The 27,965-nt window shown below is 41.5% G+C and overlaps 2 protein-coding genes across 4 annotated transcripts; both read left to right on the plus strand.

Moving 5' to 3' along the window:
* The first annotated feature begins 222 nt into the window (after positions 1-222).
* prr14 (proline rich 14) lies at positions 223-11,773 on the plus strand. Of its 2 annotated transcripts, none has more exons than XM_071416135.1 (10): positions 223-358; positions 1,084-1,247; positions 1,394-1,529; positions 1,626-1,697; positions 3,553-3,596; positions 5,477-8,836; positions 8,927-9,074; positions 9,217-9,329; positions 9,452-9,520; positions 9,647-11,773. In XM_071416135.1, exons 2-10 carry the CDS (start codon positions 1,150-1,152, stop codon positions 9,969-9,971), a joined length of 4,365 nt encoding a protein of 1,454 aa, XP_071272236.1. In that variant the 5' UTR covers positions 223-358; positions 1,084-1,149; the 3' UTR covers positions 9,972-11,773. The 2 variants fall into 2 exon arrangements, with proteins under 2 accessions (XP_071272236.1, XP_071272323.1); XM_071416222.1 differs by having other exon boundaries at positions 242-358; positions 1,142-1,247.
* Positions 11,774-15,598: 3,825 nt separating this feature from the next.
* On the plus strand, positions 15,599-27,053 carry rusf1 (RUS family member 1). 2 transcript variants are annotated; one of them, XM_071416357.1, is made up of 15 exons: positions 15,599-15,734; positions 15,821-15,985; positions 19,702-19,779; positions 19,935-20,049; positions 20,130-20,175; positions 20,257-20,289; positions 20,379-20,484; positions 20,697-20,798; positions 20,928-20,998; positions 21,124-21,308; positions 21,416-21,473; positions 21,565-21,629; positions 21,782-21,928; positions 22,084-22,149; positions 26,609-27,053. In XM_071416357.1, exons 2-15 carry the CDS (start codon positions 15,851-15,853, stop codon positions 26,689-26,691), a joined length of 1,290 nt encoding a protein of 429 aa, XP_071272458.1. In that variant the 5' UTR covers positions 15,599-15,734; positions 15,821-15,850; the 3' UTR covers positions 26,692-27,053. The 2 variants fall into 2 exon arrangements, with proteins under 2 accessions (XP_071272458.1, XP_071272547.1); XM_071416446.1 differs by lacking the exon at positions 19,702-19,779.
* The last annotated feature ends 912 nt before the right edge of the window (positions 27,054-27,965 follow it).

Here is a 27,965-nt window from a genome sequence, read left to right on the forward strand (position 1 = left end):
GCTTTCCGGCTTTCTGATTGGTTCTAATGTACATCACTCGAGGACAAAGACTGCTTTCTGATTTCTGTTGGCCGTCCTTACCTAACAAGATACCTTCACTAGAATGCAGTTGGTTGAGAGACGTTTATAGCTTTCCTTCATTGGTTAGATTTTCTGGAGGGATTTCTTCCATGTGAAAGCTTCCCTCTGATTGTTTTTTTGGTCGGTGTGCCAGTGGAACTTTTCATGATGAACGGACATTTGTGAAATGGTTAAACTTGGGCGCCGTCCTGCGTCGTGTTTACGTTAAAGATGTCTGTACACAATTATATTATAGCAAAACTTCATATTTTTCTTACTAAATAATTGGGGCGGTGCGGTAAGTTTACTACTTCAAGTTGGCTACATAAAATATGCATATTTTTAATGTTTATGACTATAACGTTATCTCAGCAGTGCGAATGCTAACGTTAGCTAGCTAACTACTAATACTCACCCTACCCTCATTTTACCTTATCCTCCTTGAAATAATTGAATTCTCCCGACTTTACCAAGCTAACTTAGCTAGCTGACTACCACATAGACCTTAGCCGGCTATTGCATTGAAGTTCACGATATGCACAACACAGATCTACTGTTAACGAATAACGAGCTCTTGTAGAAGTGGCCTCCACCGGTGTACCATCCCCATGACAACACAAATAATGTGCTTTGTTCAAAAGAGTGCATGAAAATGATTTATTGTCAATAGGAGGCAAAAATTATGCATTTGATCAAATACGGGTAGCTATTAGTGGCTTATTCACGTATTTGTTAGCTGACGAGGTAAAACTAATCAAATCACGTTTTATTGTTCATTCTGGAAAGGTTAAACTAGAAGGTTATCTGTATATGTGTTGTTAGCTGGATGAAAATAAAAGCACAAGCTAGCAAACACTTTCCATTTGTGTACATTTTGCACAAATGTTTACTGTGCAACTGTTGAACATATTCCATAAGCAAGCAAGCCAGTCCCTTCCTAATTTGAAAATTAGATAAAAGTATGTTTATCAAATGTTTCCCCTATGTTGATGTCCAGCGTGTTTATTTCTGTTGTCTTTACAGAGAAAGACAGATAGGGTGAGGATGTTGATCTAGTTTCCTGACTTGCTCCCCTAAATAGTCTGTCCAATGGAGGGAGATGCCATGGTTCCCCCAACCCCTTTCTGTAACCCCCCTCACAGCGAACCTCCACCCCACCTTCTCCCTCTTTCCTCCATCACCCCCAGGTATAGTTCCCCTGGCACCTTTTGCTTCCCTCTTCCCCTATTGTATTTATATCCTTGCTTGTTTGAAACCCATGTTTTTAACCACCATCGCAATTACTGAGAGCTACTGGTGAAGAGTCCAAACCGTAACTGTTCATTTCCCACAGCTGTGAAGATGGCAAAAAGCCTGGTGACAGGAGGAGGAGTGGGCACATTCAAAAGACATCGAAGAAGCAGGAGCCCAAAGACACAGTGGCGGAGTCAAGACAAAATACATCCCCTGCCAAGAGGGAGACCAGTGTGGTAGTTTCATGTTTAAGTCTTAATGGTTTCTTAGATATTATAGGCTACTTAAAAGGGTCTTGTTTGGTAATCAGTTCACTCCTCTCTGATCCTTAGATGCAAGTGTCTCAGTCCCTGTCATTAAAGCTAATGAGTGTTGATCCCCCCTGCAAACAATCGCTAAAAAAGGTATGCAATAAATGTCTATTTGTGCATGGGCCACTTTCTACTGTATCCACTCTAGATAATCTGTCTGTACATTAGTGGTGGTCGGTGCTGGTTAAGATTAGGGTGGACAATTTTTTATTACATTTTTATGAGCATGGCCTCATTTCTATTACAGCGTATTGGATCACTGTCATTCATATTCCATTTATCCTGCTCAATGTAACATCGATAGGTTTAGGCTACTACATGATACTTACACATGATTTTCCCTATACCCATCATGAGGTTGCTACAACGTAGCCTATGAATTAAAGTGTATAATGTAGGTGCACAGGCTGCGCAACAAATTGGAGTTATCAAGGTGACAGACAGTGACACATTAAATACCTCCTTGCACACTTGCCTGCATCTAGCTGATCTTGGTGTAATCATTAGTCCAAACAGTTGCAAATGAGAGTTTCATTTGGACAAATAGGTTTATACCTGTTTCACTCCATTTGCTTCCGTTTAACAAAAGTTTCTCAACAGAGTCGGTGGAATGAATACACCCAGGATCACCCGCACTCACGGTTCACTTTCAAAGCAGCCACATACAAACAGCATCATCAATTTGCTCGATGTATAATTCCTTCTCCTTCCATCTACGCACTCTCCTCTCACCTTTTCCCTTCGCTTGTGGTCTACTGTTGGAATGTAGCCTAATGGAAGAATGTCGCAAATGCGCTTACCCAGGTGATCAAGAAGAAATAACAATAGCCTACGATTGGTACGGCTATAATATTCGTTTTTTAAAAGGTAGTGTGATCAGTCCAGAGGGGTTCCGATCTATGCGGTAGCGAGGGTTGGCGTAAACAGAGGAAGAGTCAGGTTTTTAATTTGCAAAAATAAGTGATGTATTTAATGTTCACAGAATGGCACTCGACCGGTTAAAGAAAGGAAACAAAGTCCTAGCTCGGTTCAGAGCACTTTACTTACACACCAATGAGCCTTTCGATAATCAACAAATTAAATAGTCTCTTTTGTGGCTTGGCATTGGCTCGCGTTTACGGGAATCACTCACTTCTTCAATGTCCTCTTCTGTCCGTTTCTGGTTTCTTCGTTCTATATTTCTCCTTATTTCTTTGTCCGTTCCTTCCTCCCCTTCCGCATTTCCCACTGTTCTCTTTTTTTCCCCTGTGCGTAATTGCCCCCGTGCCTTCACCTGCGCCGGTAATAGTTATGTGATCGGAGAATCCTGGGACGTCGGCAGGGATTCCCTGAGTGCCCCCGCCCCTCTGACTCCCATTTACCCCCACACCTCTGGATGGTTCACAGCAGGCTAATATAACTGATATTTGATTTTCTTTATGTACATGAGAAACATAGCCCTACCAATTTGTAAATCATTCTGCAACCCCCCTTCCTGAGAGAGAAAATAGATGATACGATCGTATATCAACGATGTTTGGACAGGACCATGTGTCATTCCAGACATGGCCCATCCCAAGTGCACTGTGTTTTGGCAGTACAGTGCCCTACACAATGCCGTGGTGTAACCGGTAGAAATATGTAAATTAATCCTCTTACAAGGTCTGCTGCATCTTAGAGACGCACAGCAAGGAGCAATAATTGGTGTCTGCAAACATGACTGACCTAACTTGATAGCCAGACATCCTCAGTGATGTTTACATTAACAATCAGTTTTATTGCAGATTGTCGCTGTCTCTATAAAAGCCATTTTGCAACCAAAAAACAACTTTTTTTTTGTTGCATAAAATCTTTAATAACTTATTTATTTTTCATGGTCACTATGTGTGATAAAGGCAGAGGCAATTATTGGCAAAGTGATTACACTATATGGATATGTTTATGATGTAAATATTTACTTACTTTGCAGAGCGGTTTGGATCTCAATGTTGCATCAGAATGTCAAGTGTCTAAGTGAGTATGATGACTTGCATAGAAGTTCAATGTTTTTTGTGTGCATATGACTTGATTTGTTCAAATGTCTAGAAACGAAGTGTTTTACCATGGGTGGAGAAATTGATTGAGTCAGTGGCTGTTTCCATTAACCTATCAAGTGATTTTTGTCAACATTTAGCAAGTTCGCATAGAAAATAGATGCAACATTTGCCTGCTACGGTGCGTTTCCAATTAACTATCTCGTGTCGATTTAAAAACAGCTGGACATAATACCGTCACACCTAAAAAAATATATATTAAAAAATGAAGTGGTTGAAGTCTTTCCATTAACCATTTAGGCAAATTGAGCATTAATAAATTGGTTACTGCCTGTATGCCCTCCAACCCATCTGTTTTATGTTTTGTGTGGCCTTCAAAAGCCAGCCTGTATAGAATGCAATAATTGACTATTTGCCACATTCTAATACAGCGTTTCCCAAACTAGGGTCGCCTGATTTGAAAATGGGGTCGTGAGAAACTTTGAGATAAAAATAAATAAAATTGCTCTTGGTTCATAGAACTGGGGTTACATCAGTAACCTCTGATAGCTGCTAGATGCAGTTGTAATTAACAATGGTTTCTGTATTTATAAAAAAAAAATGGGTGAAATCTTTTGAACTGTTTAAGCAACAAAATATTATGACCCCATCACTGAAAGATGCAACTTTGTTTCCCTCTACAATGCCCACAAGCCGCACAGGACTCATTAGAACAGAGTGGACAAGACCAGGCACTAAATAAGACTGGGAGGAAAAGAACATCACCAATGATAGTATTTTCTACAGAAAAGATCATACAAAATGATTGCCGATCTTTTGAACTTCCCAATACCTTTCTGGTGCATTTCAGTCACTTCAAACCATACTTCCTTCAGATTTAAATAATATCAAAAGCACTGTCGGACAGATTTGTAATAGACTGTCATAGTCCCAATGAAAAAAGTGAACATTGGCTGTTGATTCTATCACTTTATTTACATGGTGGGGTCGCTCCCCCCAAAAGATAGGGAACCGCTCATATAATTCTCATGTGCCACTGTGAAACCTGCACTCCTGTAGATCTGAAATAATTGGATGGTGAAACTTGCATCCAGCCAACCAGAAAAGCAAGGCGAAGCAATTCAGGCTTTCTTGAAAGTCAAGACCAATCTTATCTTGCAAAGAAACATTATTTTCATAGTTGAATAATACATTTAGATAACAGTAGGCATTTAGAATTAAATGTTGAGTGGAGCTTTATAGTTGGGTGATAACATCACGTGCCCCACGTACCTTAAATTATTCAGCAATAATTTATTTAAAAATATATAATTTCCATTTGTTGCAATAAAGATGAACAAAAATGTAAATCCGCCCCCTGTCGAATGGATACAAATGTTGTCGATCATTAGAAACTCTCCTATAGCTACTGTTTTTGATTACACGTTAATGTTTTTTTTTTTTGCATTGCTTTTGTCAAATTAACCTGGGTCAATGGAAACCTGCCTAGTGAGATCAGTGATCATGGATGGTGTTGCTCAGTTGGCCAGGTTGATCTCTTTTGTGATGAAAAAGGATGGAGGAAAAATAGATGAAGTGAAATGGATGGAGTTAAAATTTCAGATTAGGGGAAGGCTTGTCTGATTACGTTCAACCTCTTCATATCCCCAACTGTAGTTTAAGGTAGGGGTACTAGTCAGGGAATTATTTGGTTAAGATTCATTCATAAGTATTCATGAAAACAAGCTGGTAGTGCCTATTCTTAGTTTGGATGAATAATACCGTTACACCTAATTGTAGTTTGTTAAACATACCTGTATTTTGTACAATAGTGTTGTTTTTCTCTGTTCATGTGTTCTTTTTTGTTTCTTTCCATTGTAGGAACAAAGACACGAAAGGCTCAAATAACAAAGCGATTCCATCCTCTTCCACATTAACTTTAGATGTAAATACTACTGGCAAGACTGAACATGAATTCAACCAATCAGGCATGGAGGCGGATGAAGAGGTTGGCTGTGGAAAGTCCCCTGGAAACCAGACCTCTGTGAAGCGATGGGTGATTGGCCCATTGTTTCAGTCATTTAAATCCAAGATGGCCAGTTTCACACAGATTGTCATGAGTCCCGTCCGACTTTTCAAACCCAATGGCTCCCCACCTGAACCAGATGTAGACGTCTCCTCTGCCTCTCATAGTTCTCACCAACAAGGACCTGGGTACGAGCTAACCTCCGGCACAGTGCAACACTTTGAAGCTGGAAGAGGAGGAAATGACCCTGCCTCTCGTAAACACTTAAAGTTCAGCATGGATCTAAAAACCCACGGCACTCCAGAAGAGGATGAGTTTTCTCTTGAGGGGAAACAAAATATGATGCCACCTGGAGATGCGCAAAGGGACACCTGTATGTCAAACAGCTCAGAAAAGGAGACCAATAATAATGATTCATTACCTTGTATGCAGCCTAGTCCTCTACTCAGAAGCAGTATCAAGTGTGGTTCTGAATCAACGGAGTCCCAGTTCAACTCATGCTCTTCCACGTCCTTTCAACCCCCTGACCCCTCAAGTTCCTCATGTGGGTCCAAGCTGTCTCTCATTGTTCAAATGGAGGAGCAGGTGGATTTGACAGGGGCTCACCGGAGACCATTGCGCCGAAAATGTGTTTTTCTAAATGAAGCTGCATCACAGAGCAGTCCCTCTGCTGCAATTAACTCATCTGAAGCAGACCGCATCTCTAGTTTACCAGCTGAAGTAGGAATCTGTGAGCCGAAGGCTAAACGGCTTGCCACAAAATCGTATGTAGAGTACAAAATCTGGGACTGTTTTGACAGTGAAACATCTAGTCCATTATCCCCCTCTTTCTACAATACCCCTTCTGAGAGTCTATGCCAGACAGATGATGACAGCATAAAAGCTGTTGGTCTGCCTCAAGACCGAAACATGTTGGTGTGTGGTTCCCAGTCACATATGTCTATCCGGAAAAGCCCCAGAAAACCTGTAAACACAACACTGAACAACTGTGCCTCAGTCAGTCAGTGTCTTCAAAAGCAGATAGATGAGTGTGAAGGAAAGCAAGGCTATATGGCAGGCTCAGCAAAGGAAGTTAAGAGGAGATGCAGAGCAACTCCTTTTACAGCGATCAAGAGAGACGCAGAGAAAAAGAAAAGAGTGAATCTGACGAAAAGAGAGCGATGTGAAGAGGTTACAAAAGAAGACACAGTAGATGTTGAGTTAGAAAGTTACACATTAACATCGGTAGAGCATGCAAGTGATGTAGAACTTGTCCAGCCGGGGGTTGGAACAAAACCGTGTGCAACTTCTAAATCTCAGTCTCTTAAAAGTAGGGTGCTGCTTCGGGTTAGCCAGAGTTCTACCGTATACATTGAAACCACTCAAAACCCCTCTGAAACACATGTACCTCTGATGGAGGTGATGAAGGACAAAGGTAGAAGTCGAAGTGGGCGTATTAAGAAAAATACGTCTCTCACAGTAATGGCCACTTCAAGTAATGGGAGTGTACTAGAGCACAGTAATGACAGTTTGTGTGACAACAGCATAGCAGCCAGCAATAGTAGGGGTATGACCAGTGCCTTGAGTTATGGTGACACTGACTCTAGTTCAGCATGTAATATGGAAATGGTAACTACCATGACAACCGCTTTGATGAAAGAAAATCATGAACTGCCCGTCTCTGAGCAGCTCTTGGATATCAAGGGGAAGTGGCCTCAAACGTCATCCAAAAATCAGCAAAAATACATCTGTAAGAAGAGGAAGATTTCCCCAGTGGTTGAAGTGGCGTCATCTCAAAATCAACAAAAGTGTCTGAAGTTGAAGGAGATCACTTCAGAAGAGAGTCGTCCACTAAAACCACCGAAACAAAATAAATCCAGGAGGTCTCATAACTCAAGCTCAACCCAACAGCTTGGCACGTCTTCGGGGCTAACTGATGTTGGTGCCGATCACTTGCACTCATTGAAGCCCAGCAAAGATGACAATGTCCATGTAGCTTCTAGATCTTCAGACGTTACACAACAGACATTACAGACTTCCGCAGTGGTGGCTGTCCACAAAGACCCAGGTTGGGGAGCAGAAATTAGTGTGTCTGACTCTAGCAAGAGCCCAAAGAAGAGTCGGAATGGATCTAATAAAATGTCTGTCAGTGATGCGTTACTGATGGATAAGAGGTTTGTGGAACCCCTTGGTGGACGTAAGAGAGTCAGCCGAGGTCCGTCCACAGAGGACAATGACGAGACAACTCAGTCCCTGCAACTTAATCAAATAACAGTTGAAGCAAAAAAGAGAACTGTGCCTTGGCCTGTGCGAACTTATCCCAAATGTTCAATCAAGCTGAACAAAAATATAGTGAAACATTCTATGGCTATGCAAGGATATTATGTGGCAATGGACTCTGATGTAGAAGTGTTTTCCACTGCCTCTGAACCAACTAACCTTGGCCAGAACAAGACTGTTGACCAGGTGATGGAGGAGGAGCAGGGGAAGGAGGATGAGTGTTCTGAACTGCCTGTACCCTCTGAGACGAGGCTCAGGGGGAGGGGGCAAAAAAAGAAGCCAAAGAAAGCAGCGACTCAATGTAGGAAGCACAGGCCTGTGATTAGGAAGAGGGGGCAGGAAGAAGAGGGGGAGAGAAATACCGCAATTGGTGAGCAGATGGACTTTTCATCAGATAACACCACCCTTAACAAGCGTCTGTTGCGCAGCTACTCCTGCCCAGAGATCCCTGCTCTCCTCCACCATGACAGCCACTGGACCACCTCTCTGCACGGCAGGATCCTCTCCGTACCCCGGCTCCACCCCGCCCTCTTTCCTCCTGTCCCCACTCCTCCTGCACCGTCCAGACGTCCACGCCGTCATACTGTCTCTAGTGTGGAAATTGAGCGGGAGATAGCTCCGTTATGCCTGCGTAAGGAGGTGTTCCCCTCAAGAAGGTCCTATTCATTGGGCAACCCATCCTACCACCTGTTACCCAGTGTGCCACTCTCCACTTCCATCTCTGTCTGGGCCTCCTGCTTCCTGTCAAGCCCCCTGGCCTTCCTCTCCAGGAAATTGCGAAAAGGAAGTCTAGCTGCCACTAGTAGTGCTTGCAGTCATGATACCTCCCCTTCCCCCTCCAGTGTTTCCTCTTCCATTTCACCATCCTGCTCTTCTGTACGTCACCTGTTCTCCAGTTCCGACCCCTGTGACCTGACATCAGACATATCCTCTGCTTCAGTCTCTTCCCTTTGCAGGTAAAACACCACTTTGTCCTTTGTTCAAAAATACATATTTTCCTTTTTGATTACGGTAGTTAAAAATGATTAATTCCACCATGTTTCCAGTGCATTGTTAAAGATTCCCTTGGAGAATGAGACAAGCCAGCAGCGTGAGGAGGATGGGGAGAATGTGGAGGACAGCAACCGTTTCAGGAATGAGTTCGATGCCATAGGGATGAGAGAGGAAAAAGCATTGTCAGATTCTGAAATTAAGGTACACTCACCACGTAATATTTAATGTGAACTATGTAATTTACATATGACATACAGTATGTGATTAGTTCCGAAGATGAGAAGATAAGTGAGCCTGGCTTTAACCCACCTTCACCATGGTAACACTGGTGGTGTTTGCACAGTTGGAAACCGGCAAACATGAGGAACGAAGGAAAGTGTCATCCATTCGAATTCGCAAAGCCTTACCCAAACCCCTCCACAACCTCACACCCATGGGCCTGCCCAAGCCTATCAGGTATGTGTATTTGAAGTGTGTGATGGTGTGCCTGTGTGTATATGGTAAACTTGCTACCTGTATTCGTAAAATGTGATGACATGAATTACAAAAAACCCAACTAATCTGTTGTGTTCTAACAGGGTGAAGAAGAAGGAGTTCAGTTTGGAGGAAATCTACACTAATAAAAACTTCACCAAGCCCCCTGAAAGGTTACTGTTCACTCATGCATCTTATTGTTCATCCTACAGTACATGTAATCATCATTGTAATGATTGACTGTAACTTTCCTTTCATTAACAACTTCCTTGCTCTGTGTTTGTTTTTATTTGTCCCAGACGGCTGGAGACCATATTTGAGGTGCCACTCAGTCGACGCGATGGGTCTCATTCCCTCCTTGGTCAGAAGCGCATGAAGCGTTTTGTGGAGTTCCCAGAGGTTGGTGTGGCCAGAAAGCCAAGGAAGCCACTTGTTGGTGATGGGGCAGGGGGTGGTTTACCCAGGAAAGCTGGGGTTGGCTCTCCTTTTGGAAGGCCCAAGCGTGGGGGTTGCCCCTCTTCTAAAGATCACCCCACCCTCAGTCTACACGAGCTTGATTCACTTCTTTGCTCCAAGCTTGACCAGCTGGATTCCTGGTTAGCTTTTGACCAGAATATCTGTTGACAAATGCCAATCAAAGGGGTAGACAAAAGCACATTTACATTTTCGAAAATATTCTTATTACAAATTGCCCAGCCCCGTTGCCTTCCATCCAACTCGTTCTCATCTTCTGTAATTGTTTACAATGTTTTTCTTTTGTGGGGGTGTATTATTTACCTTCCATTGGGTCGTTTAAAATGATAATTGAAGAAATGTTGTTTTTTCATTGTGTACTATTTGTAGATAACGATATGGAATATACTGTTATTGTATTATTTGATTATCTATGAATGTAATGCATTTTATATTATTGGTTTAGGTCAGTTCGTGCATAAGTGTTTGTGTATTTAAAACTGCTATTATTTCTGCACTCAGTTTTGTTGATAATCTGCATTCTTAATATGCCAATGCCTCAGCCTTTTAATCATTATTAAACACTGGCTGCTTTATTAATCACTTGCTACCGAATCCTAAATTTGGAAGCTCACATGCAACTCAAATCTTTGTGGATATTATCCATTGACATCAATGTATATTTACACAGCAGTTATTGTATGCACATACTTCTCAAGTAAGGATTCTTACTAGCCAAACAATTTCCAGATGTTAATTCCCAATTTAGCTGTAGGTGCAAACCTGTTATTGGCAACTAGCATCAAATGGCAGCTACTTTCAAGATACATTGAATGTTGAGAATTCTGTTTTTGGCCAAATTACAGCTGTAAGAAAATGTTTCTGGTTCTGACAATCACAGACTTCATTTTTTTTTTAGAACCGTCCTTTAATTGTTGCCTGACTATTCCTGCCAACTTTTGACTTGTATACACATTACATGGTATTGTTTTCTTCACCTCCGGATCATAACTATAGCAAATAAAATGTATATTGTCCATTTTATACATTTTTGTAAAACATTCTATGTAGAATTGTTACTTGTGTAAAATTGAACATAAACGTGATGACACTTCAATGAGTATTTCTATGGAAACATTAGCATGAATATTTTCATCAATGCAATTAGTTTAATGTTTTGTATCATTGTGGATTGTAATATTTGTTTTGATAGCAATATTTCATTGAAAATTGCTAGTATATACAAATTACTTTTCTATTACATCACATTTTTTTGTAATTATATTTCTGAAAATATTTGTCTTTACTGTGTGGTTTGTATTGAATAAATGTATTTGTATGCATTTCTTGTTACAGCTAGAGAGTGACTTTATATTAAGTAAAAGGTATTTGTAGCTATATTAACTTAATGTAAATGGGGCAAATAGCCTGAAAAGGAACTTAATTCAGATCAAATTGATGTAAATATATTTTAATTTAATTAAAAAATCCTTTAAAACATGCAATGTATAAATATAAAATACAAAGTAAGGCAATAACATGAATACAGTAAATGTAGAAATGGTAATGTAACCAAAATGAAGTATTGTACATTTTTGGTATTTAAAACCAAAGGCAGTTTTCACTATTACTGTAAATCAGAAACACTGCACTGATTTAATTATACCTAGTTCACAATCTGTCCTTTATAATTAGACATTCATAGTTAGTTCCTCACATATACAAATAATTTATTTCATTACTAAATAAAAATATAACATTGTTAAAAAATGAAGTTCATGTTGCATATCATAAATGGTAAAAGTGAGACAGATAGTGGACATGGGAGTGTTTTGGAGTCAGGCTCCTGTATAGTGCCTCACAGTTTGTTTTGAATTTATATAGGAATTTTTAAATCTCTGTTTTATACTCAAACAGTCCTGGACTCATGTCAGCAAATAAACCGTGTCCATTAAATGCTATCTCAAAAACAAGTGGTTATTTTGTGTCCCCTTGCTCATCTCTCGTCTCCGAACTAACCTCTTATTCAGGAAGAAGGTAGTTTGACTACAGTCCTTACTCTAAGTGCTAAAAGTCTGGTTGGGCTACTGATAAATGTCAAAATATCTTAATATTTATGATGTATTTATAGCTGTGGTATCACTTGAATGTTAACTATAAACCATTCTTCCAGCGATAAATTCCAGTGACACAAAAGAAAGTTAAAGGTGCCTTTGTAAATCCTTATCAGCAAGACAGCCTTATCAGAATGATACTCAGGAAGGCTGTATACAGTGGAGTCTCCCTGAGTCACTGGAGGTGCTTTTCCATCTGTTCCCACATCACAGTGTCACGGCAGTCCAAGATCAATACTAAAGAAGTTGGACCACTGTCCTGTAGCCATCCTTATGGTACAGTACATCCACCTTGGTGGTTCCTGGGAATTGGTCAGTCTATCAGAGTGAGTATGTATGACACCAGTACCAATAGTAGTGGGCTGAATACCAGAATCGCCACCCACACCACAATAGAAATGATCCCAAACGTTTTTGCCCGTTGGGAGTATTGTTTAGCCTTCTCTGGAGTCGTCTTCCTTGCCTCTCGAGCCTGTCATAGGGATAGAAGAGTACATTATATTTTGATATGACTCATATCTAAGATATAGACTCTAAGTGTAGATGTGCACATTTTGAGAACCAAGATGGTTCCTAAAGGGGCAACACCTTTTATTACATTACAGAATGTTTACAAAAACAGGTTTAAAAAAAAAAATCTTGAAATTACCTTGACTGAGTTGACCAAAGCTAAAATGCCAATGCAGGAGAGTCCACAGATGATGCTGCTAATGGCCAGTCTCCTATAGTCCCTGTCCTTGGCACAGGAGGGAACAGTATGGTCACGACCACAGCAGGTGATCACTTGAAGGCAGGTGGTGTCATTTTGGGCATCTGTCGTTTCACCTGTCCCTGGGACAGCAGTCAGTGGAATATCCTCCATTGTTGCTGATTGGGCAGACATTTCTGAGGAGAAAAGAGATACAGCAGAGAGTTCAGAGGATAGATCAAATGCAGAACAAGGGAATACAATTATTCAAGTCTGATAGTACTGTATTATTTGCAGTTGTGACATTGTCATAAAGGATGTAGGATATTAGTTTACTGAAAGTAAATTAGTTTGTTTGTAATAGTCTTTCACTGACATGCCAACAAAAATGGTTTGAGATGCTCATTCTCTGCCAGGGTACTTTCCACAGACAGAACACTGTTATGCCCCATGGGATGAGGTATGCGTTGCTATCTATCAAACAGGAGCCTGAAGAACTGGAATGATTACACTGTGCAGTGTGCAAGTGAATATATGCCAGAGTGCTAACATTAGTAATGGAGAAGGAAAACAGCAAGAGGGAAATGTTATGACTGTATGTCCACTGAGTATACCAAACATTACAAACACCTTCCTTATATTGAGTTGCACCCCAACAAGTTGGCTGGATGTCCTTTGGATGGTGGACCATTCTTGATACACACGGGAAACTGTTGAGCGTGAAAAACCCAGCAGCGTAGCAGTTCTTGACACAAACCTACTACCATACCCTGTTCAAAGGCACTTCAATCGTTTGTCTTGCCAATTCACCCTCTGAATAGCACACATACACAATCCATGTCTCAATTGTCTCAAGGCTTTTTTTTGTTGCATGTCCTCCCCTTCATTCATCTACACTGATTGAAGTGACATCAATAAAGGATCACCTGGATTCACCTGTTCAGTCTATGTCATGGAAAGAGCAGGTGTTCTTCATGTTTTTTATACTCAGTGTATATCACATTTAAGTGTGTTAGATGTCATTAGATACCATCAACATTATCGTACTGCTGTAATGTTAACATGAAAAACCTTTTCCTGTCCCAGTTTCAGACTTGACCTGGTGAATTCCAGTAATTTGATATGTATTCTTACAGCAAAGATCCTATCAATGAATGAAGAATAGTTACATTGTAATAGTCTCTCCCTTCAGTCTTTGGCAACAGAACACTATTTGGGGGCTTTTCTTGAGCTCTCCTCATCAAATTATCATAAAGGAGAAGTATTTTAGGGAAATAACTTGGAGTGTCTGTAAAGTCCTGATTACGCAAAGCAATGAATGAGAGATGCTAAGCTCTTTTCCCATATGGTCTCATACACTCATTCTCAAAGGGAATTACAGACGGAACAACATAACAGCATTTTTGTGGATTAACAAAGCACACAGTATCTGAAATGAAACAATAGTATATGACACACCATAAAAATATCACAGATAATAATTGGCTTACTAGTCCAGGCTTGATCTTGATTGGGAAAGTACAGCTCTGTATGCCTCTGTCTACTCTCCAGTCAAACTGAAATCCTCACTTATGACGGCTGACAGAGTTGTGAAGAAGAAAGCTGATCTTTTCTTTGATTTATTTTCCTTTCTGGATTTAGTTAATGATCACAGCTGCTAGTTGGTTGTGGCTTCAGGTTCGTGAAGACTTGAGTTAACATGTCCAAATGTTATCCAGATATTTCTTGTTTATAATATTTTCTTGAGCAATCTGGCTGTCTTTCTTCTACAGTCTCAGTTTTGGTTGTGGTCACCATGAACGATAGTGGTGTCTGAAAAAGGAGAAGGCTGGGAGTGGATTATAACTCTTTCTTGTGTGAAACCTCCACGCCCCTTTACTGTTCACACTTTAACCTCCTCTTTCGTCCCACTCCCTCCCACACTCTCAGGCCCTACCTTTATCTATATCTAACTACACTCTACCTCCACTTCAACCATACTTGTTTGTTCTCCACATTCTATTATTCTATCAATCACGATGTTATGGAATACAGTGCCTCTTAGCTTCTCTTCTCTCTCTCTCTTGCTCTCTCTGTGCAACATTCCTGAAAACTTGCATAGGTGAGTCTAAACATGCCTTGCCTTGAGGGAAAACAAACAGCTTGGTTTCATGTACTCTGTCCTTCCTTATCCTCCTCTGTACATGTTAATAATATCTTTATGACACTGTATTCATGTCTGTCTCCCCCTGTATCCCTCTTTTAAACTCACACCTTTCATGCACGCTTTGTTTCACATACACACATACAATTCCCAATATTTTTGGTTCATCGTAAGTGAGAATGATTTAGGTAATTGGATAACTATGTGTTGAGACATGCCCACTCTCTCAAGGTCTCTGTTATAGGTCAACTGTTTTGCTACTCTAGTCTAAGTTAACGTGCACACCCTGTTTCAAGACTTCCGCCAAACTACTCTTTGTTCTCTGACCCAGAGGTAAGGAATACTTATTTCAGTACTTGGGGACTACCAGACTGCATTCTTCAACAGTGATGTCACTCAAGCACACACACACACTCGTCCACAGACACACATAACACTCGCACACATGCATTCTGACGCCACACACTCACACACTTTCACACACACTGCTGCTACTGTCTATTATCTATCATGTTGCCTAGTCACTTTACACCTACCTATATGTACATACTGTAGCTACCTCAATTTCCTTGTGCCCCTGCACATCGACTCAGTACTGGTACTTCTTGTATATAGCCAAGTTATTGTTACTCATTATTGTTATTCTTTTTTTTATTTTACTTTTCCATTTTTGTATCTTTAACTCTGCATTGTTGGAAAATTACCCGTAAGTAAGCATTTCATTGTTAGTCTACACCCGTCTTTTACGAAACATGTGACAAATACAATTTTATTGATTTTATTTGACACACACAGACACACACACACAAATACTACAAACAAGCAGAATTCACGCCTGTGGAAAATGATCTGTGACTTCTGGATCAAGCTGTCCCAAAGCAATCGCGGGATTGATCTAAACTGCAGGGACAGTTTCAGTCCTTAGCCAATAGAAAATACAGAATTTGTACAGCTGACGTGGATTCTGAAAACACGGAAGTAAAGCTTTGGTAAGTGAAAACATGCAACAGAAAGTACTATTGCATAAAATGCATACCTAAATATATTATTTACAAACATATGTCTAACCGTGCAGGTGGTGTTTCATTAAATTGAGAAAGAGAAAATGCCAGTGGTGGCAACGGAGAGATATGGCTCCCTCGAGTCATGGAAATATCAGTTGAAGGATGGAGTAATGGAGAGAGAAAGAGAAGGGGGCAACGGTGGGACGACTAGAAAAAACATCATTGGCGTGTTCAAAGTGAGATTTTTTTTACATTATAATGAATTTTGATAAAGGCTCACTGAATATAGTCTCACAACTGCAAAGGGAGTGAACGTTATTTATAATAAGGGTTACATGGAGAAAATTGGACATCTCTGAAGTGAAAATGGTTGGCCCTCTTCAGCAAAATATATTTGACCTAAACCCTCCCTGAACGCTTGAAAAAGAACAAGTGACCGTCATCTATACACCAAATAATAATTAAACATAAAGTGGATAACAGGGAACATGCCTACCGTTTACCCTCACTTCTGGGGACAGAAGGGGCCTAATTTATACACCTTTCATAAGTACAAAATAATACCCCAAAATGTGCTTGCGCCACTTTTCACGCAAAAGTTGGCATTTAAAAAAGTTTAGCTTGACTGTGAGAATGTGCTCACCTCTCCGCAAACTTTAGACCATATGTACACACATCTGCTAGTGGTTGAAATATTGTATTGCAAGTAAGCAGTGGCGATTTTAGCATGTAAATCTATTGGTGGGGCAAAAACAAAAATGTGGGATGCATGCCAGCAAAGCCACTACACAACACAACACTAAACAATACATTAATTGCACTATAACGGTGACAAACGGTGTCCACAAACTGTTAGGGCCTACATAAAGCTGTCCCAACAGCAGTCCCAACACCTTACCACTGCTACACCTGGCTTTCAGCGGAGCCTTGTCTGGCAGCGAAACAGTTCATTCAGCCTCATTTACTGCCTACATAGCTGATATGGCTGACTTGCTTAAACAAATGTGGTTTCTACTGACAATTGAGATGTACAAACTGTGGCATAAGGGGACGACAAGCGGATAAGAGGCAATCTGTAATTTCGATTAAGACATTAACGAGCGACGACGGACGTAGCTAATATAACTATTTGTTCAGCACTTTTGAAATGTACAGCGACAGAATTCAGAACATGGGCCGTTCTTACAGTGTACTCCCTGTACAACAAGTCAGAACCATAGGATAAATAAAGGGGACATATAAACCAGACAATGAAAGCTCTTGCAATATTCAATGATTACATCTCTCTAAAACAGGTTATAGGCTACATGTGCACCACCAAGTTAGAACAGTAGGCAAAATTAAGAGGTGAAAATAGACCAAATTATTAGGGTGAGGCACATTGAACGCCGTTTGGGTCTTTGCCTGTCAAAAAAGATACACGTCATAACACTATTCGACGCATAGTGCAGCTTTTAATTTGACATGTCAAATAACAGAATTCTATTGTAGAATGTTGTGTGTGCTGAATTCGCACGTGCAACCCAGGCGCCACCACTACTATCAGTAGCACTGTCAAAGCTGTGAAAAAAAGTTGGCAAACAAGCACACACCGGCCACGAATGACATGGGCTACTAACAGCTTACTACACAACATACACTTAGTATTACTTTCTTAGCTACAGTGTACATATCTCCCTTGCATATTACATAATTTATGCAGCAGCATACAAGACATTTTTGGACTCACCTTGTGAAGGTGGCGCGGCGGTCCTTTGTGGGCACATTTTGTCAACAAACTTTGTCATCAAAGTCTGCCATTCTCTGGATTTCTGGTGGGAACTCGAAAAAACACACAGCCACTCCATTGAATAGCAGGCTAATGTTAGTGGTTGCTTTGCAGTGCTTGCAGTTAGCCACTGATTCCTTGTTGTGTAATCTTTATGTCCAATGGCCGATGAGCACCGATACGTTTTATCTATAATTTATCTTCATATGACAAGGATTAAAAAGGATTTGCCAGTAGATTGTCGACTTGTTTTTTTGTTGTTGCGCAAAACTGGTGGGGCTCTGCCCTGAATGACGGGTCGCCACTGCAAGTAACTATTTTGTGCAAATGGAGGATATGATGAAAAGCTTAATAAAAAACTAAAAACAGGAAAACATATGAACAAGAATGCAACCATTTACCATTAGTTAGAAGAATGAAAATATATGTGTTTTATATTTAAAATCAAAAATAATTAGACATAGAAATCTTATAATTAGACATAGGAATCTTTTTCCCTTTTTTAGGGAATATATTTGCAGAATATATTCCTCACTTTTTCTGGACGTGTTGGGTTCATATTCTCAAAGGAGCCATACAACAAATGACCATCCACATCTCTCATTTAATTGGACCTAGTAGCCTAGTAAATACATAGGCTATATGTATTTCAAGTTTTGCAAACTCATAGGCAGTGCGGTTTATAATACCGGTATACAGTTGAATTTAACAGCTGATCTTTTACATTGAAGTAGGCCTATGTATGGCTTTTCAATTTGTAGTCTCATGTGCATAAGTAGCCTACTGTGAAATGCTTTTCTAGCAGTAATAAATATCAGTAATACTATAAAACATAAATTAAAAAGTCAAGTAAAACAAAAACACAGGAGAAATAGAACTGTACCTACTGTAAGTACTGTAATTGCATTTTTTTGTGGCCTGCCCTACTATGTTTCAGAATTCACGGGTTCTCCATCATATTTAGGTTGGGGGAAAAGTCCATTTAAAACATTGTCAAATTAAAATGTTCTGCTGACAGGTCCACGAAAATGTGCCATTGTTTTCTCGTTCAGAAACTGACAGTTATTTTCCAGATACAGCATAAATGACTGCTAACACATTAAATAGGGCAGTAGTTTAGGTCAAATATTTCACAGTATGTTTAGGCTACAGTATTGCTGTGCGATAGGAACGCGACATCATTGCCTATTTAATCCCAGAGCCTATACCAAGGCAGGGCATATAAACACAATCATCTATTGATAAACTAAATATTTGCATGCCGTGGCCTAATGCCAATAGTTACAAATTATACAGCAAATAAAGGGTGTTATTGTCACCATAAAAGGTGAATGGAGGGTGTTATTGTCACCATAAAAGGTGAATGGAGGGTGTTTTCCAGGCTGAGTTGTAATGGTTGTTCACACCAGTGGAGGCTGGTGGGAGGAGCTATAGTAGGACGAGCTCATTGTAATAGCTGGAATGTAATTAATGGAATGGAGTCGAACGTGGTTTCCTTGTGTTTTATACGTTCCATTTATTCCATTCCAGCCACTACAATGAGTCTGTCCTCCTATAGCTCCTCATATTCACCCTCTCCTTCTTAACCTAAACAGAACATAGGCTAGTCGGCGCGCAATCAACAAAAAAATCAGAAGAAGCCTTTGACTCTCCTGAACTGCCACCGTAGGCCTACACAGCACAGCCATTGGTTAGGCATTGGTCAGCAAGAGCAGGCTGGGGCTCAGGGTTGGAATATCCATTGCAGTGTGTAATGCTGCCTAGTTTTATTTACCCCATCCCAACAGCTATCTTAGAAATATAACTTTGCTCTGTGCTTCTCCTAGCAAGCACATATAGGCTATGGATCATTTGATTGAGACCACACTAAATAGCCTATAAGCACACTTGATATTGCGCGCCCAGTGGAGAATCAGAGATGAGGGGAGGCATCAGGCACACATCGATATATAGCCTAGTAAGCAACTAATTCTAAAACACTGAGAAATATAGAAATGTCATCAATTACAAATTACATGACCCTCCCCTGGAGTAGATTTCAAAAATACTAAACCCTCCCCTTGACTGAAATTGAAAAAGCATGACCCTCCCTCGTTTTCCTCCAGGTACCCATACTGTACATTTCAATCTGTCCCTAAACACCCCCTCCCCCACTCTCTCTCATATCTCATCTACTCTTGTTAGAGTGTCTTCTTGCCTCAGGGGTATCCAGAGAGTGTCAGTGGTGATTACCTGCAGTATCAATTTTGGGATACTCTTCAGGTAGGTCTGTGTGAGAAAGACAGAGGATGTGGTTGTTTTGTGGATATGTGTGCCATAATTTTGAAATGTCTAATTTATTATGTACATTTTAACACTCTATTGCACTCTCTCTCTCCCCCTCTCCCTCTCCCTCTCTCTGACACACACACACACAGGCCTTCTCCAGTTCTCTTTCAGGTACTCTTGCCACCCAGGCCTCTTTAAGGGGTGTTGGTGTTGGAAACCAAGAGGCAACAGTTGCTGCTGCAACAATTACCTGGTTATTACGAGGTTAGTGTTAATGACTGTGATAAGACTATTGTCTTCTTTCCTGTTAAGGGGTTTTATAAAAAAAACAATCTACATTTTAGATGGCACAGGCATGCTGGGAAGAATCTTATTTGCCTGGCTTAAAGGGTGAGTTTTGATTTGTTTTGTAATCTACTATTAGTAATTTTCAATATTGTTTTTCAAATTTTGTCTTTCTCTGTGTTTTAGGAATAAACTAGACTCTGAGGCCAAAAAATGGAGGTAGGGATGTCAAGCATCAATAAAGTGAGTGTGTTCATTGTGTGTTATGGAATTATTGGGTATGTCAATGCTTGTGCTGTTTTCCTTAGGCTTGTTGCTGATGTTCTCAATGATATCGCCATGTTCATGGAAATACTGGCTCCTAATTGCCCAACATTCTTCACTCTAATTGTGTGCTCTGCTGGAATATTCAAGGTAAACCTGAATACCATATTCTCACTAGCATTGATTTTGCAGATAGCAACCAGCTATTTTGAAGGTTTTACTTGCAATGTTCCTAATATGTGGTTGTTTTACCTACTTTGGTTGAATGCACTGATTGTAATTCACTCTGAATAAGAGCGTCTGTTAAATGTAAATGTACACTGTTCGATATCTCTCTCTCTCTCTCTCTGTGTGTTTGTCAGTCCATTGTCGGGGTTGCAGGTGGGGCCACCAGAGCTGCTTTGACTCTTCACCAAGCTCGCAGAGACAACATGGCGGACATCTCTGCCAAAGATGGCAGCCAGGTGCTCCATACATATTTCTCTACTTGATGATACTGTAAGATACTGTAACTAACCCATGGCTTTTACTGTACTGTCTTGTACTGCTGCTTTAAGATGAGGATCTTATTGTAATTAATGTGTTCTTTACAGGAGACTTTAGTGAATCTGGCTGGACTGCTGGTCAGTCTGATCCTTATTCCTCTTGTCACTGACAATCCACTGTGAGTCCTCTATTGCACTGCTTACACTGCCACTGTATGAGATAGGACATGACAGCTCTATATAGCTAACCTATTGGTTATTCGATGGATATTGATCTGTTTTCCATCCCTTCTCATCTCCTCAGGCTGACGTTCGTCCTCTTCTTCCTTTTCACCATCCTCCACCTTTTTGCAAATTACAAAGCAGTGCGTTCGGTTGTCATGGAGACACTCAACGAAGCTCGGCTTGCTATTGTGCTCCACCAATACCTGAGAGATGGACGGGTCCTCGGTCCACTAGAGGCCAATCATAAAGAGCCTGTATTCTGGGGTATGGCTGACATTCAGTGAATAATAAACAATGAAATGGCTTGTTGATCATTATGGCTATCAACTATCAATGGCTTTAACATACTTTTCTGCTGTTTATTTTTTTAGAGTTCAGGAGGACAGTGCCAATCAAACTGGGAGTGAGGCTAGGGGAACTTGTTTATACGTAAGTTGGTGTCTGCCTGTTTGGTGTGAAAGTGAAGTGTGCTCAGATTTGGATGTTCATGCTCAATGATATAATTTCTTTCATTTTGTAGGTCAGAGGACCTTAATTTGGCCATGAAAAACAACCACAAGCCCTTCCTTATCGGAGTCAAACGTGGTGTGTATAACATATTTCAGTAATCCCCCACCAACTGATGTATTCAGTTGTGACGTGGGTTGTTTCGAGATGGATGTACATTACATCATGTAATTTTAATAGATGGTGTATGTCATGTGAGTGTTATTGAATATGCTATTTCTCTCCCTTAGGCTCTGTGTGTGTTTGTTTGGGAACAGATGCATCTGTATGTGATGAGATCAGGGCTGTGTGCCAAGCAGTGTGCCTCTGCACTGTGTTACACCCTGTCTCGCCACTAGAGGGGGCTCTCAAACAACTCTCAATGTCACACAGCAACAGTGAGCCTTTAATGATCATCTTTACATTTACATTTAAGTCATTTAGCAGACGCTCTTATCCAGAGCGACTTACAAATTTTTACATGACAGTTTAAACCAATGTCTTTGTCAATGCTGTGTTATAACTCTGTTATCCCTTTTTCCTTTCCCTCAAGATCATTGGGAGCTGGTGCATGAGAGTCATAAACTTATGGACCAAATTTTTCAGCCATTCCTCAAAGGTAAGCTCAGTGTAACAAGGTGTGCTCAGTCAGTAGCTGTTTACTCCCACCGTGTATGTTGGGATGTTGTCAGTGGCGTCCGTTCAGCTAAACCTAGGGTATGCCCCTCCCCCCAAGGAAATGTTTGGAAGTTGAAGCTCATTTACTGCATTTCTACACAGTTTAAAAACTATAAAATGCTATTTGGAGAACAGCAAAAACCAATAAAAATGATCCCAGCCATTAATTATCACCTCAATATTGGGTTTAAATGTCTGTGGAATGGTGTGTAAAATGTCAACCACTACTCAACTTCATAAATTGACTAATTTACTTGTGGAACAGCACATACAGTGAACATGAAATAGATGCATAATACAGGCTATCAGGTCACAACAAGGACGAATTTCAAAAGCCGATATCAATGTTCTTTTATTTTATTATTATGATTATTTTTTATCCCAGGCCCCATCCCCGCAGGAGGGATTTTGACTTTTGGTAGGCCGTCATTGTAAATAAGAATTTGTTCTTAAGACTTGCCGAGTTAAATAAAGGTTAAATAAATATAATAAAAATAAATGTGAGTATCTGGTGCATAAAACAGCTGGCCGCGAATGCAAACTATGCCACATAAATCAAAAACATGCATTGAATACAAGGCCTAGGCCTACACAAAATGACTTACTTAGGCCGACAAGGACGCATGACTCGACCAAAGAATGTCCAAAATCACGAAATACAAATAGAAAATCTACACATGCCTTTTAAAAAGGGAGCTAAGGCCCCTTTACATGTCACCTTATCAAACCATAGAGATAGATAGAAGTTTCATATTTTATATGTGCCATTGTAGCGTATATGAGCAGCGTCATTGAGGCAATCTCCATTTTGAAGTAGTCAATTTTCTTCTTCACTGTTGGCTGATCCCTCCTGATGACCCGGTTGGACATGACTCGAACACGGTCACCAGGAGGGCTCAGCCAATGAAGTTGGAAATCCCATCCAGTTGACTACATTAAAATGGTGGAAGCCCTCATGGCGCTGCCCATGCTAAAATGGCCTTTTGGCCACTAGAGGCCTCTATCATTCTCTATGTCGAACCTATATATATATATTTTTTTTTTTTTTATTTTTTTTTTCTCCCCTTTTCTCCCCAATTTTCGTGGTATCCAATCGCTAGTAATTACTATCTTGTCTCATCGCTACAACTCCCGTACGGGCTCGGGAGAGACGAAGGTCGAAAGTCATGCGTCCTCCGAAGCACAACCCAACCAAGCCGCACTGCTTCTTAACACAGCGCGCCTCCAACCCGGAAGCCAGCCGCACCAATGTGTCGGAGGAAACACCGTGCACCCGCCCCCCTCGGTTAGCGCGCACTGCGCCCGGCCCGCCACAGGAGTCGCTGGAGCGCGATGAGACAAGGATATCCCTACCGGCCAAACCCTCCCTAGCCCGGACGACGCTAAGCCAATTGTGCGTCGCCCCACGGACCTCCCGGTCGCGGCCGGCTGCGACAGAGCCTGGGCGCGAACCCAGACTCTGGTGGCGCAGCATAGCACTGCGATGCAGTGCTCTAGACCACTGCGCCACCCGGGAGGCCCGAACCTATATATTTCCAGTAGTTACATTTTCTCTTATTGCGCTGCATAATGTGTGCGCCAAGCTCATTTTATCATTTCTGCAATATTCACCAGGGAAGGAAAACATTCAACGAATATTGAGGCATTTTATCAACAAGGTGCCTCAGAGTATTTAAACATTCTATTAACCAACAATGTGGCACTGAGAATATTGATGTAAACTCAGCAAAAAAAGAAACGTCCCTTTTTTAGGACCCTGTCTTCCAAAGATAATTTGTAAAAATCCAAATAACTTTACAGATCTTCATTGTAAAGTGTTTAAACACGGTTTCCCATGCTTGTTCAATGAGCCATAAACAATTAATGAACATGCACATGTGGAACGGTCGTTAAGACAATAACAGCTTACAGACAGTAGGCAATTAAGGTCACAGTTATGAAAACTTAGGACACTAAAGAGGCCTTTTTACTGACTCTGAAAAACACCAAAAGAAAGATGCCCAGGGTCCCTGCTCATCTGCGTGAACGTGCCTTAGGCATGCTGCAAGGAGGCATGAGGACTGTAGATGTGGCCAGGGCAATAAATTGCAATGTCCGTACTGTGAGACGCCTAAGACAGCGCTACAGGACGGACAGCTGATCGTCCTCGCAGTGGCAGACCACGTGTAACAACAACTGCACAGGACCGGTACATCCGAACATCACACCTGCGTGACAGGTACAGGATGGCAACAACAACTGCCGAGTTACACCAGGAACGCACAATCCCTCCATCAGGGCTCAGACTGTCCGCAATAGGCTGAGAGAGGCTGGACTGAGGGCTTGTAGGCAGGGGGCTGTTGTAAGGCAGGTCCTCACCAGACATCACCGGCAACAACATCGCGTATGGGCAAAAACCCACCATCGCTGGACCAGACAGGACTGGTTAAAAGTGCTCTTCACTGACGAGTCACAGTTTTGTCTCACCAGGGGCGATGGTCGGATTTGCGTTTATCGTCGAAGGAATGAGCGTTACACCGAGGCATGTACTCTGGAGCGGGATCGATTTGGAGGTGGAGGGTCCGTCATGGTCTGGGGCGGTGTGTCACAGCATCATTGGACTGAGCTTGTTGTCATTGCAGGCAATCTCAACGCTGTGCGTTACAGGGAAGACATCCTCCTCCCTCATGTGGTACCCTTCCTGCAGGCTCATCCTGACACGACCCTCCAGCATGACAATGCCACCACGCACAGAATGAGCAGTATGGCTGATTTCCTGCAAGACAGGAATGTCAGTGTTCTGCCATGGCCAGCGAAGAGCCCGGATCTCAATCCCATTGAACAAGTCTTGGACCTGTTGGATTGGAGAGTGAGGGCTAGGGCCATTCCCCCCAGAAATGTCCAGGAACTTGCAGGTGCCTTGATGGAAGAGTGGGTTAACATCTCACAGCAAGAAATGGTCAATCTGCACTGCAGTACTTAATGCAGATGGTGGCCACACCAGATACTGACTGTTACTTTTGATTTGGACCCCCCCCCCCTTCAAGGACACATTATTCCATTTCTGTTAGTCACATGTCTGTGGAACTTGTTCAGTTTATGTCTCAGTTGTTGAATCTTATGTTCATACAAATATTTACACATGTTAAGTTTGCTGAAAATAAACGCAGTTGACAGTGAGAGGACATTTCTTTTTTTTGCTGAGTTCAGTAACCAACGAAGGGGTGGCTCGCTCAATTTGTTCCCCGGGCCAGCTTGTCTCCATCTGATAGTGCAACTTCTGTGTGTGCAACACATTACTATCTGGGTGCTCATTATATTTAAAAAGTGCAACATCCACACTATAGCTAAATAACTTTTGCAAGCAAGATTGTTAGAATATCTCATTTTAATTCAGGAAGATGGACAAGCAAGACTGATAGTGAGTGGTGGAAATGCATTATACCAGAGGCAGGTAGACTACAGGTAGGGATTAAGGATTCAGACAGAGGATGATGATAATGAAGTAGACCTACATCAAGAAGTTGAAAAAAGTTAGCCCAACTAAGTAATCATGAATGATTTGCATTATCTCAATAATCATTCTGTCACTGCATGACAATGCACATTTGTTATAGCCTACAATTGTTCGTTTTTAATGCCAAAAACAGGAAACCAAACTTGCTCTAGCCTACTCGGTGAACAGATGAAAATATAAATTAGCTCTCCATCTTTCATAACCCATATTTTAATGGCAATAAATGCTTTTGTTTTTGAGCGGCCACCAAAAAGGAGGGCTTCCCCACCTCCCAATTAAATTATCTCCTGGCTATCAAATAAGACAGTTCAAATGCCGACATCAAATTCAAAGCATTCAGCACACTTCCTAAATTGCTGTCCGGCAAAGCAAACTGGCACTGTCCCTGCTTTCTAAAAGTGAGCGAAAAGATAAATAAGTCTTTACTCAGGCGGTTAACCATTGAAGAAAAAATGGTCACGGTTCCTGTCTGTATAAGTGGGTGTTTCCTCTCTCGCATGAGCAGGCTTTACCCATGCGAGCTCGCGGTTCCTCCATAATATCTGGCATGCTCACGCAAGAGACGGAACAGCTGTCTCTGGTCTACTTATTGTCCGCTCCCGCCCCGTCGGGGGCAATAAGTAGACCAGAGTGGCCCCGCCCCAATCAGGAAAAAAATTGGGAGTGGGGTGTCTCGATTTCTCTACTCTCTCTGAGGCCGCAGGCTGGCAGCCGCTTTACGAGCGATGCTCCACATGGTCCTAAAGCCAGCCCTCAATATGCTAAACAGCTGTTGCATTGTAAATCGGGATTGGAATGATTTGAGTCTAATTTACATTTTTGGTCTTGAGCGCCATACCCAACTGACGCCCCTGGATGTTGTCACACTGGTCAGTCACCATTGTTTGTGCTTCATCTCTTCTAGCTCTGGAGGTAGCTGGATGGCAGACCAGTCGAACCCTACTGGACTGGAATGAATGGAGGGTGGAGTGGAAGAAGAGCAGTTAGAGGAGTGGCAGGGACTCTGGAAAGCAGCAACTGCAAGGCAATAGGCTGAGCTCTCTGTCAAACATTCATTGTGAGATGCTCAAAGATTAATATGCTCAGATTCATTTAAAGGTTTTTGTCCTTTTTTGGTACATTTTATACAAACAACATCAGAATAAACTTGACCATAACTTTAACCATCTTATGTCCAGTGTGATATTACCAGCCCCTGAAAGTAAGCCTCTGACTAGCCTGATACATCATCCAGTGATAGCCAGCTAGCTAGTCACAGTCTGACATAATGCAATACAATAAATCTTTGGAAACGGTTCTCTCAGGACCTCTGGAAACCAGAATATTGAATAAAATTACATTTGAACTTAGTCTGCCCATTTGTCTGGGGGATTGGTCCTTTTGAGACAAAATATTAAAAGGAATGTACTGTATGTACTGGCTCCCGAGTGGCTCAGCGGTCTAAGGCACTGCATCTCAGTGCAAGAAGCGTCACTAAGCGTCACCCTGGTTAGAATCCAGGCGTGATTGGGAGTCCCATAGGGCGGCGCACAATTGTCCCAGTGTTATCCGGGTTTGGCTGGGGTAGGCCATCGTTGTAAATAAGAATTTGTTCTTAACTGACTTGCCTAGTTAAATAAAGGTTCAAAATAAATTATATTAAATCAGACTTTACAAACGTGGGTCCCACTTCTCTGCTTGCCTCATGTCAAAATAAAAGTCAGTGACAAGTGATCGCTTCCCACTGGGCATACCATGTCATTTCCACGTGGATAATTGGGTAATAGTTGGTTGAGATGTTGATCAATGAGATTCCAACCTATATTCACCATCTCAAAAGACAGTTTTGAAATTTTGAGTCATCTTGGGTGTATCTGTATCAGCATTGCACATCTGGATTTGGGGATTTTCTCCCATTCTTCCCTGCAGATTTTCTCAAGCTCTGTTAAGTTAGATGGGGGGCGGCGGTGAACAGCAATCCTCAAGAATTTCCACAAATTTAAATGGGATTTAAGGCTGGATTTCAGCTGGGCCACTCAAGGACTTCCACATTCTTGTTCTGAAGCCATTCCAGTGTTGCTTTGGCTGTATGCTTGGGGTCACTGTCCTGTTAGACTGGGGCCTTGACCAAGTTAAGGTCATTTACATTCTGAAGTATGTTCTCATCAAGGATTTGCCTGTGTCCTTGCTGCTGAAAAGCATCCCCATAGCATGATGCTGCCACCACCATGCTTCACGGTAGGGATGGTGTTCGACAGGTGATGGGCTGTGTGTGCCTGGTT

This window comes from Salvelinus alpinus, chromosome 1, assembly GCF_045679555.1.
Source record: "Salvelinus alpinus chromosome 1, SLU_Salpinus.1, whole genome shotgun sequence".
Classification (NCBI taxonomy): domain Eukaryota; kingdom Metazoa; phylum Chordata; class Actinopteri; order Salmoniformes; family Salmonidae; genus Salvelinus; species Salvelinus alpinus.